At 50.4% G+C, this 12,086-nt stretch overlaps 1 protein-coding gene across 2 annotated transcripts in view; it reads left to right on the forward strand.

Moving 5' to 3' along the window:
- LOC137095073 (AT-rich interactive domain-containing protein 1A-like) overlaps positions 1–12,086 on the forward strand; it is a 238,101-nt gene that overhangs the window by 49,233 nt on the left and 176,782 nt on the right. For both annotated transcript variants that reach the window (XM_067461282.1, XM_067461283.1), the window contains exon 4: positions 8,387–8,500. In XM_067461282.1, coding sequence (XP_067317383.1) covers positions 8,387–8,500 — 114 coding nt within the window. The remainder of the gene's footprint in view (positions 1–8,386; positions 8,501–12,086) is intronic.

Here is a 12,086-nt window from a genome sequence, read left to right on the forward strand (position 1 = left end):
ACCATATATGCTTGCTTCATTTCTAAACAGCAAGAAACAACAAAGTGCTTTTGAGGGCCACCAGCTTGTCAGTTTTTTTCCTTGTTCCTTTCTCAAAGACACAGAGATGGAGTTAGCCAAGATACCTTAGTATATTGCTCATCTCTGGAACACAGTAGGCAACATAACAGGAAAGTTTAACATTGAATATGTGCCACCTTGTACTAGTTTTCTTGATTTGCCTATGCAGTTGTTATTTGTTGGCTATGTCTTCGTTGGTTCGCATTGTTGATGCACTTCATTAAATCTTATAACAGTCATTTGAAAGAAAGAGTGACTTAGGAAGGTATGGAATATCACCATAATGTAATGGTTTAAGTGTTGACCTAGGAATCTGGTAAAAGGGTTTGAATCCCTGCTTGGACATGGAAACTAACTAGAGCAGTGGTTTCCTGTCGTAGTCACTGTGAATCGTACATTTGGTATCTGTGCGCATGCGCAGTACAGCTTTCGGAACCTTCTAGATAAAAATATAACAATTTTAGAGCCCACTAGCCCCGCCCCCTCTCCGCGAGTATAAGTAGCCCGAGGGCGGGGCTAGCCAGCAGTTCTCTTTTCCGCGCTATTGCAGTAGCTTGAGAACCTCTTTTTCTCTTTGCGAGCTTCTTGGACTTTGACTGGACTGATCTGATCAAATTGACTGGGCTGATTTTGTGACTAAGGTATTGGATTCTGATTTGGACTCTGTTTACTGGCGATTGACCCGGACTGTTGACCATTCCTCAGTTATCTGCCTTCACGTGCTGCTAGCGTGATGGCTACTACCTCTTTCAAGCGGTGCTCCAAATGCCCTAATACCTACCCGGACACCGATGGGCATTCCCTATGCTTGGCATGCCTTGGGGAGGGTCACCTCACCCAAGCCTGCTCAATCTGCATGGCCTTTACGCCACAGACTAGAAAGAACCGGGAGCTGAGGCTTAAAGCGGCGCTTTACGAGAGGGCCCTACTCCCCCCTGCTCCATCTCCGCAACAAGCGGCTCCAACGCTTTCCGCTGTGCCTCTTCTAGATCGGGCCATGGGGCTCACCAAAAAGAAGGCCAAAAGACCCAGGGATAAGGCCTCACAAGATGGCCGCGAGCCGATTCTTCGGAAAAAGGCAGCTTCAAAAAAGGCGGGAAGCGCCTCTTCTTCCTCTGCTGCTCAGGCCCCTCCTTCTACAATGGCGGAAACTCCAGGGCAGTCAAACCGGCCTCTCAGGGCACCTACCTTATCCCTCGAGACGGGGAATGCGACTCCTCTCACGGCGCAGCAGTCGGGACCGGAGGGCCCGGTCTCTGAGACCTTCTCAACCCCCCTGATGCCTACGCTCTCCCCCTCAGGGGGCGGAGTTGGCGGGGAGCCTGTGCAGAGGGATGGGAGACCAGCCCCCGTGGCTCCTCCCACTACTCCTCCCCTGGAATCGGCGCCGTCCTGTAGCGGCGCTTTTGGAGGCATCTACAACGCCCCCCCCCCCCCGCCGATGGGGCCGAGGCAGCAGTGCGAAAGGCCTCGCCGGGTGCCGTGTCCGCAATTCCGCCCTTCGATGCCTCAGACCTGAGGGGAGAGGCAGCGTCCCCGAGGCCGCCGACATCGAGCCTCCTCCCTGGGCCGGCGGAGAGGCCAGAAAGCACCTCCTGCGGCCCGACGATGCCGGGGGCGGCACCGATGACGGCCGCGTATCAAGGCCAATGGAGCGAAGGCAGAGCATCGCGCCGCCCGAGCAAGCGCCCGAGGCGCTCTAGATGCCCCTCCCGCAGAAGCAGGGGCTCTCGACGCCGGGGGCACAGAGCCTCCACGAGGTCGAGCCGGCGCTCCAGGTCCTCCTCCTGTTCCTCGTCCTCGTCTTCTACCTCCTCGTCATCTTCCTCCTCATGTTCCAGGCGTGGGAGACGCTCCCAACTCTCCAGGGCCCCATCGACCCGCCCGGCTGACTGCGGCCCCAGGCCCGTGACTCCACAGGGCTATTGGCAGATGGCTCCTTCTGGCCAACTAGTCTACGTACCGGCCCTGATCCCATATTCAGTGCCAGCGGGACCTCCGCCTCCTCCCCCTCTGCTGGATCATGGAAGGGTCGCTGGGCAGACGGCCTCGGCATCTGTGGGGGCCCCTCCCTTGCAAGGAACTCCAGCGGGCTCCTTCCTGACCCCTGCTGAGGGGAACCTTTCGGCGAGAGGCCATCAAGTGACCCGCCGGGATGCGGAGGCGGGCCTGGTAGCGGACGCTACCCAGACGCATCGCCAAGAGGCGCAAGGGGGCGCTGCGACACCGATGGACCTTGCAGTGTGCGTGTCTCCAGCTTTGTTGGTCTCTGCGAATGCGGACCCTGCCCCTCTGACTGACCTGGGCCCTGCCATGGCCACCCCATTGGGGGCAACTGGTGTGGACTCCTCCAGAGGTATCGATCAGGACATTATTGATCCAAGGGACAGTGACTCTGGCTCAGAGCCTCCTGATCCTTCCCAGACTCTAGGGGGTGAGGACGCTTCTTGTACTCTACCTGCTGATTTTCACAAATTTGCAGTTTTAGTGGAGTGTATGATAAAAGCATTGAATATACCTGCCCCAAAGCCACCTGAGCATGTGGAGGATCCGATGTTTCCGTCGGATGAGCAAAATGTGGTCCCCTCCTCTGCTCTCCCACTTTTGCCTTACTTACTAAAGTTAGCTAAGGTGGCCGATATGTCTCCCTCGGCCGTGCCGGCGATCCCTAGAAGGTTAGACACGTTATACAAGATTGATATGGCCACAGCCAAGTGGGTGATAGCCCCTCCCAAGGCAAACACTGTGGTGGCAGAAGTCACTAAATCTAAACGCCCCAAGAGTTCAGTGACCACCACCCCTGACAGGGAAGGGAGAAAATTGGACACCCTGGGTAAAAAGGCTTACCTTTCTGCCAGTTTATATACACGCATGGCTCATTATGCAACATATATGAGCGGTTACCAATCATTTTTGTGGAACCGAATGTTGTTGTATATTGAGTCCATACCCAGGGAAGAGCAACGCCTTGCCAGAGCATTACAAGGAGAAGCCCTGGCGTTGTCGAAACTACAAAAAGACTTCGCCAAACATATGGCGGAAGCAGCGGGAAACTTGTTTGCCACGGCCACCTCCATTCGCAGACACGCCTGGTTACGGGCTGCTAATCTCTCAGAGGAGGGGAAGGCCTTGGCTGAGGACCTCCCCTTTCATGAGGAGGGCTTGTTTAATCCTAATACGGACGACCATTTGAAACAGAAACAAGATGTTAGGCAATCTGCCTCCAAATTTGGCTACACTTGGCAGCCATATAGTCAGCAAAAGCCAAGATGGCAAACCTCCACCCCCTCTTACCGTAGATCATTCAGCAATTCCTTTTCTGGGCCTTTTAGAAATCGCTCGACGGGATCGTCGAGATTTCAGGGGGGTCGTTTCCAAAGGAACAGGGCTCAACCCTTTCAGGGCTTTCCAAAGGAACAGGGCTCAACCCTTTCAGGGGAAACCCAAGCCTTCTGGCGCCTCCAAGAAGCGCCTTTGATGTCCCTATGGGGAATAGCGGACAGGATGTAACTGATTGTCCGTCTGACTTGTTGCAGGACGCCCAGTTTGTTGTTCCATCCCCACATGGTTCACTTCCCCCGAATGTTGATAACCCCGTTGGGTCTTTTTCCTTGTTCGAAGACAGGCTCGCCCCCTTTTACAATGAATGGGCAAACATTACCACAGATGCCTGGGTTTTGTCTGTTGTTGCCGACGGTTATAGCATTGAGTTTGAGGACACTCCCAGGGTGGGCCTGGTTCGGGACACGCCCTTTTCTCCTCAGATTATGGAGGAGATTACAATGTTGTTACAAAAAGGGGCCATCTCACCAGTGGACCCGGCTGCGGTTCCGTTCTGTTTCTTTTCTAGATACTTTCTAATTGTTAAACGTGGAGGTGGAATGCGTCCTATCCTTGACCTTAGGGCTCTCAATAAACACATTAAGCCCAAAAGATTTCGTATGGTGACTCTTGCTTCCATAGCCCCCCTGCTCTTTCGGGGGGCCTGGTTTGCGACCGTCGACCTTAAAGACGCGTACTTCCACATCTCCATTGCCCCGCATCACCGGAGGTTTCTCTCCTTTCGGGTCAATGGTCAAGCATATTGTTTTAATGTCCTGCCATTTGGCCTTTCAGTTGCCCCACGGGTATTCACAAAGTGTATGGCCGTTGTGGCCGCGCACCTGAGGATGAGGGGCATGTCCGTGTACCCTTACATTGATGACTGGCTGATAGTGGCTAGGTCTCGTGGCGTGCTACAACATCACGTATCCACGGTTTTGTCTCTTCTCCAGTCGCTGGGCCTCGTACTCAACCAGGAGAAGTCGGTCTTGATACCCTCGCAGCGCATCCAGTTCATTGGGGCGCTCCTGGATTCCGTTGCCGAGAGGGCCTTCCTCCCCGAGGACCGGTTCAACAACCTGCGAGACCTGCTCAGCCGAGTCATTGCCTCTCCCGACACGTCAGCCAAACACATCCAGGTCATCTTAGGACACATGGCTTCGACCACGTCGGTCATCCGCTACGCCAGATTGTGGATGAGGCCGCTGCAATTCTGGTTCCTCTCCAACTTCAATCCGCTGTGGGACAACCCCACCATGCGATTGTCTCCTCCTCGATGGGTTCGAGCCTCCCTACAATGCTGGATGGATCCATCGTGGGCTTGCGAGGGACTTTCCTTTTACGCCCCTCGCGCCGCAAGCACGGTCACTACAGACTCGTCCCTTACGGGGTGGGGGGCCCACACCCACGGTCTAGTGGCTCACGGGACGTGGTCAGCAGAAGAAAGCGCTCTTCACATAAACGCTCTCGAAATGCTGGCCGTAGACAGGGCACTGAAGTCCTTCGAAAGGGTCATCGCGGGTCAGGTAGTACACATTCTCACCGACAACACCACGGTGATGTACTACCTGAACAAGCAGGGAGGCACCCGCTCGCGAACGCTCCTGAACCTTGCCACACAAATCTGGGAGTGGTGTATAGACAGAGGGATTCATCTCCTTGTGACGCACGTGCCAGGAGAGCAGAACCTGTTGGCGGACTCCCTGAGTCGGAATCCCCTGGCGAATCACGAATGGTCCCTGAATGTGGAGGAGGTTCGGAGGCTCTTCCTGGCATGGGGCATGCCAGACCTGGACCTGTTCGCCACACGGTTAAATTCCAAATGCCACCATTATTGTGCACGGACGCGGGCCGGGGCCCAGGGCAGGTGTCTGGGGGACGCCTTCACGCTCGTATGGACGGGTCGGAGAACCTACGCCTTTCCTCCCTTCCCCCTTCTGCTGCGGGTCGTTGCGAAGATCCAGAGAGACAACGCCCATTGTATACTAGTAACGCCGTGGTGGCCGAGGCAGCCGTGGTTCTCGCCCCTCCGACTGCTAGCGGGGGGAATCTTCTTCCCTCTTCCGGCCAGGACGGATCTGTTAACATCACAGGGAGGCCAGGTCTTGTACCCAGAGGTACACAGACTGAGACTTACGGCGTGGCGGATCCTTCCAACAGCATAGACCCCCTGTCGGGCTTATCTCACCCTGTCCTCCGAATCATCGAGGCAGCGCATAGACCATCGACAAAACGCTCTTATGTCTACAAATGGGCGCGTTTCTCCTCCTTTGCTAGAGAGCGAGGGGCGCTCCCTGACTCGGCCCCCATCTCCGTAGTGTTAGATTTTCTGGCGTCACTGTTGGACGCGGGTTTATCTTTTCCATCGTTGAAATGTTATCTGGCCTCCATTTCCTGGTTTCGTCAGAAAGTGGGCCTTCCTTCCTGTTTTTTGAACCCAGTTGTTAAGTCTTTTTTGCGGGGTTTGAGGAACACCAGACCTCTGACATCCCCGATAGTCCCTTCGTGGAGTTTGGAACTGATACTCAATGCCTTGATGAGAGCCCCTTTCGAACCCCTAGCGTCTGCAAGCCTGTCGTGTCTTTCATGGAAGACGGCCTTTTTAATAGCCATTACATCGGCTAGGCGGTCTAGCGAACTCTGTGCCCTCAGAGCTGACCCGCCTTACCTTAAATTTCATAAGGACAAGGCAGTGCTACGGACAGACATCTCCTTCCTTCCTAAGGTTTCAACCCAGTTTCATATCTCTCAGGATTTGATCCTTCCTTCCTTTTTTCAGAGCCCTTCGACCCAGTTGGAAAAGGGCTTGCATTTATTGGATGTCCGCAGGGCTTTGGCCTTTTATGTGGATAGAACGGCCGCACTTAGAAAGACCCCTAAGTTATTTGTAAAATATCGGGCGGACGTGTTGGGCCTACCAGTGTCATCTCAGAGACTATCGTCTTGGATCGTGTCGACGATCCGCTTGTGCTACCGAATGGCGGGTAAAGACTTGCCCCTACCTGTTAGGGGCCATTCTACGAGGGCGGTAGCCACGTTGGCCGCTTTCTGGAAGGGAGTCCCTTTGGACGCTATTTGTCGTGCGGCTAACTGGTCATCACCCCATTCGTTCGTGACCCACTATAAGTTAGACGTCGCTTCCCGGAGTGACGCCCAATTCGGAAGGGCAGTCCTGTTTTCGGCGCTGGCATGACGCCCACCTTCCATGGTTAGTTAGCTCGCTATTCTACCAAATGTACGATTCACAGTGACTACGACAGGAAATTATAAGTTGCTTACCTGTAACTGTAGTTTCCTGAGTAGTCACCTGTGAATTCGTACATACCCGCCCGTCCTCCCCTCGAGTTCATGCCACGCCTTCTGGCTGCTTTGCGGCGGAAGAGAACTGCTGGCTAGCCCCGCCCTCGGGCTACTTATACTCGAGGAGAGGGGGGGCGGGGCTAGTGGGCTCTAAAATTGTTATATTTTTATCTAGAAGGTTCCGAAAGCTGTACTGCGCATGCGCACAGATACCAAATGTACGAATTCACAGGTGACTACTCAGGAAACTACAGTTACAGGTAAGCAACTTATAATTCTCAATCTGGGGTCCCCAGATGTTTTAGGCCTATAACTCCCAGAAATTCCAGCCAGTTTACCAGCTATTAGAATTTCTGGGAGTTGAAGGCCAAAAACATTTGGGGACCTCAGGTTGAGAACCACTGAACTAGGGGCCGATCCATACAGCCCTATATCTCAGAATATAAAGGCAGAAAATCCCACAATATCTGCTTTGAACTAGGTTATCTGAGTCCACATTCAGATAATGTAGGATTTTCTGCCTTGATGTTCTGGGATATAGGGCTGTGTGGAAGGGCCCTAAGTGACCTTGAGTAAGTCACATTTTCTGGGTCTCAGAAGAAGGCAATAGTAAACCATTTCTGATGAATCTTGTTGAGAAAACCCTCTGAGAATTTTGTCTGATAGTTGCCTTTATGTCATAAATAACTTGAAGGCACTCAACAGCATAGGGGAATCAGGAGGCTGTCCAAGTCCTGAACTGGTGCTTGGCCGCTGTGACAGACTGGATGAGGGACAACAGATTGAAACTAAATCCAGACAAGACAGAGGTACTCCTGGTCAGTCGAAAGGATGAACAGGGTATAGGGTTACAGCCTGTGCTGGATGGGGTTACACTCTCCCTGAAGGCGCAGGTTCGCAGTTTGGGAGTTCTCCTAGATTCATTGCTGAGCCTGGAGCCCCAGGTTTCGGCGGTGGTCAGGGGAGCTTTCGCACAATTAAAACTAGAGCGCCAGCTGCGCCCGTACCTTTGGAAGTCTGACTTGGCCACGGTGGTCCACACTTTGGTTACATCCTGTTTAGACTACTGCAACGCTCTCTATGTGGGGTTTCCTCTGAAGACTGCTCGGAAGCTGCAGCTAGTCCAACGCTCGGCAGCCAGACTACTAATGGGTGCTGGGTATAGGGAGCACACCACTCCGCTGTTACACTAGCTCCACTGAACGTATTCTCCCCTATGAACCATCAAGATTATTAAGATCGTCTGGAGAGGCCCTGCTCTCAGTCCCACTGGCCTCGCAAGCGTGTCTGGTGGGGACGAGGGACAGGGCCTTCTCGATGGTGGCCCCTCGACTCTGGAACTCTCACCCATTGGAGATCAGAACCGCCCCTTCTATCCTGACATTTAGGAAACAGGTGAAGACTTGGTTATGGAGACAGGCATTCGATGAGTGAGCCAACACCCTGAGATATGGATGGAGGATAATGAGCAACGATTTTAGTATGAAGACTGACCATTATAGTTATGGATTGTAATTGCTGTTTTAATGTTTTACTGTAATATGTATTATGATGTTTTATTGATTGTATGTGATATTATGGTTGGAAACCGGTCTGAGTCCCTCAAGAGAGGTGAGAAGGTCAGTATACAAAACTTTTAAGTAAATAAATAAATAAATAATGATGATGACAACTTTTTTCATTTGATTGAACTTTTGAATTCTAGGAGTTATCGCAAGATTCATTTGGGTCCCAAGCATCATCTGCTGCTTCAATGACTTCCAGTAAAGGGCAAGAAGATGTGAATTTAAATCTTCAGTCGAGACCCTCTAGCTTGCCGGTGAGTTATTAGAAAGCTTGGTAATGAGATGTTGACAGTAAAGTATTATTATTATTATTATTAACTTTATTTGTACCCCGCTAGCATCTCCCGAAGGACTCGATGCGGCTTACACAGGCCGAAGCCTCAAACACAATACAAAAGAAAACATAACATAACAGTAAACAAAGCAAATCAAAACAAATTAAGCAAAATAAACCACAATGACAATACATCAAGACACTATTAAAAACTGGTTCGGCCGGCGCGGTGGGGTACAGGGGTTAAAAGTGCTGAAATGGCAGGGGGAACGTAGGATTAAAGTGTGGTGTACTTATTGTGCCTAGTTTATTGCAAATAGAAATGGATCTCTAAAAACCGAATTCTGATGAACATTCCAGAATGCAAGTTATAGTTTCCCATAGCTTACAGTATTATTTCGGAAAGACTGTTACATAATGTGTGATGAATTTCTAACATTGCTATTTCTTATTGTGATATGATGAAAATGCTTATGTATAAATATTCTGCTGATTTAACTTGTATTGTATCTCAAATGGTTGATGAAATCAGAAAGGTTGACTTGAATTTTTGCATTCTACCTTCAGATTCTAGTAACTTCTTGTCCTAGGTGTTCTCTTGCAATTATCAGACCATTTAATATATACTTTTAATGAAATGTAGTTTTCAATGAGATATGGAGATTGCAGAATCTAATTTTTAGTGGAGGACCGTTCTTTGCTGGTTCTCATTCATGAGAAGTGACTGCTGATACAACGGACCTTACATACAGTTGCCTATTCAGGGGCACTACTATATCTTCGTGTCTCATGAGAATAATTAGTAGGCTAATTAATGGCTTCATATGTATAGTTCTTCCCTGTTTCTGAAAGACCAGCCTTTTCATAGTGCTTAGAAAAGCTATTTAATGCCTTGACTCAGTGCCAAGCCTCAAGAGACTGCCCCCAGCAAGCTCAAAGGGGAGTTTTGAGCTGGTGACCCAGAATTGGTCACTTCCACTTTTGCTGGAGGATTTGGTGTTCAGACATGTTCCCCTGAAATCTTCAGTTGCATGAATAAAATGCAAAAGGGCTTGATTTATGACAGAAACCTGTACTTGCTCACATGTTTGTAAGAGTTATCAGGTGCCATTTTTTAAAAAAGATAGCCATTCTGCAGTGGTCCAATAATTATGTCAAGCAAGTAAAATGTATTCATTTTCTTTACTACAGAATGTTTGCTCTCCTATCCAAAGCTGATGTAGCAGGTATGCCTGCTGCGAAATGCAAATGGCCTCAATCTAGTGAAGGAAGAGGGGGTTTACTCCGTCTTAGGCTTTTAATCTTTAAAAAGCATCCTTTTGTCCTTTTCCAACCAGCCTCTTTCAGATCATATGATCATTCATGAATTCTTTCTTAGAAATGGGAAACGTTGGGTCTTCCTGAATGTTTAGACTTTAACCATGAGATGTTGAAAGTTGCCTAAAAACTCTGAAAGGCCACAGGATCCTCATCTTTGTTCCATTTCTTTGATATTTAACTCTTGCTTTCTCTAGATTTTGCACTGATGGCTTTTGCAATGAAGGCATTGCATTGGTGATGAAGTGGGATGGGGTTTGATAGTATAACAACGCTTCACCAACTGAGCCTTCCTGTCTGTGCTTTATCCATCATTAAGTTGCTTTGAGTCAGTGGTTCTTAACCTGGGAACTGCAAAGATGAAAATTTGGTTCGCGAGCCTCCTTCCTCTTTATTTATTTTATTTCCACTCCTTTTGTGCTGTCTGCCACTCCTTCCCTGTTGCTGAATCAGAAACTAGAGCTGATGTGGTCTGCCCAATGCAATTTTCTGAATCAACAATCCAAACTGAATCGAAAGTTGACCAAAAAACTGATTTGTAACCCTTTTGGTACAAACGTTGGAGAGTGATCCCTGGTCAAAGTGGTCCCTGGACAAAAAAAGGTTGGCACTGTCTTGTTGTAGAACAAAGTATAATTTCGTTTCGCTTTTTGCAATTTCCAGAGTTTGATGTCTTTTAGTTTTAGTAGAAGCTCTCAGATGAAAATCTGTAGAAGTGTAAATTTTTAATGATTACCATTTTTTCTGGTTTGCTTTGACAAGCCTTAGCAGCCTCTAATATTTTCCCAGTCAGCAGTCTTTAGCCTATTTATTTATTTATGAAATGTATGCCCCACCTTTCCCCACTTAGGGGCCCAAGGTGGTTTACAACAGATAAAAAACAAAAGTTAAAACATTTTAAACCAAATATTAGTAGTTGTTATCACATACATTAAACTATAATAAAACATTAAAACTTTTAAACCACCCATAAATACATTGTGCAGTCCAGGTTCTTCCTCAACTTCGTAAGTTCTGAGTTCAGTCAGAGGCTTCCTTAAAAATATACTGTAAAAACAGGCCTACAAGACGACTTTTTAAACCTTGAAAACTCTTTCAAAAGTTGGGGGTCGTCTTGTCTTCTGGATATACCAGGATGATGATGTATGGAAGCACCAGCAGAGCTTGCAGGCGAGCCTTGACTTTGCCTTCAGTCTGGCAGGTGAAGTGGCTTGCAAGGGCACCGGCTGCTGCTTCTGGCGAGACCACCTCGGCCCTCCCTTTCCAGCCTTCAGCCATGTGAAGTGGCTGGCGAGTGCTCCCACCTGCCGCATCCAGTACGGTTGCCTCTGGAGAGCGGACGACGCAGCCGAGGCAGCGGAGGAGAACCTCTGCTTGCAGCAGCCTGCTTGCCTGACTTTCAGGGCTGCGCAGGCCTGAGTTGACCTCTGCAGCTGGTGAGCGTGTTCGCCCCTGCTGCTCCCGACGAGGCTTCGAGTGAGATCGACTCTGGCCTCCAAGAGCAGTGAGGTGCGGGCCAGATGCTCCATTGGGCCCCAGCTGGGCCCAGTGAGGAAAGAGGCAGCGTGAGGAAGGAGGCCGGAGGGCAGCCTTTTTCACGCTGCCTCCCTCCTTCCTGGGCCCAATTGGGGCCAACGGAGCGTCTGGCCCCCCGCGCTGCTCCTGGAGGCCAGTCGATCTCACTGAAAGCTTTGCCGGGAGCAGCTGGGAGGGCTCACTCACTCATCAGCTGTGGAGGCCAGCGCAGGCCTGAAAGTCAGTCAGGCAGGCTGCTGGGAGCGGAGATTCTCCTCTGCCTCAGTTGTGTGCTCTGCTTGCTGCTTACGCCAGCACAGGCTACAGAGGCCTGCACTGGTGAAAGCAGCAAGCGAACGACGCAGCCGAGGCAACAGAAGAGAATCTCCTCTCCCAGCAGCCTGCCTGACTGTCAGGGCTGATGAGCGAGCGAGCCCTCCCCTGCTGCTCCCGGCAAGGCTTTCAGTGAGATCGACTGGCCTCCAGGAGCAGCGCGATGGGGCCAGGCGCTCCGTTGGCCCCAATTGGGCCCAGGAAGGAGGCAGGCAGCGTGACTGACTGGCTGACTTCCAGGCCCAGGAGGTACCATACTTTTTGCTTTTGCTCCATGAAGACAGAAGGGGGGTTGGACTACATGGCCTTTAGAGCCCCCTTCCAACTCTATTCTCTTTCTTCTTCTTATTAGTAGTAATGTTAAGCCTGAATGGCCATCTGTCAGGGGTGCTTTGGTTATA

This window comes from Anolis sagrei, chromosome Y (assembly GCF_037176765.1).
Source record: "Anolis sagrei isolate rAnoSag1 chromosome Y, rAnoSag1.mat, whole genome shotgun sequence".
Classification (NCBI taxonomy): Eukaryota; Metazoa; Chordata; class Lepidosauria; order Squamata; family Dactyloidae; genus Anolis; species Anolis sagrei.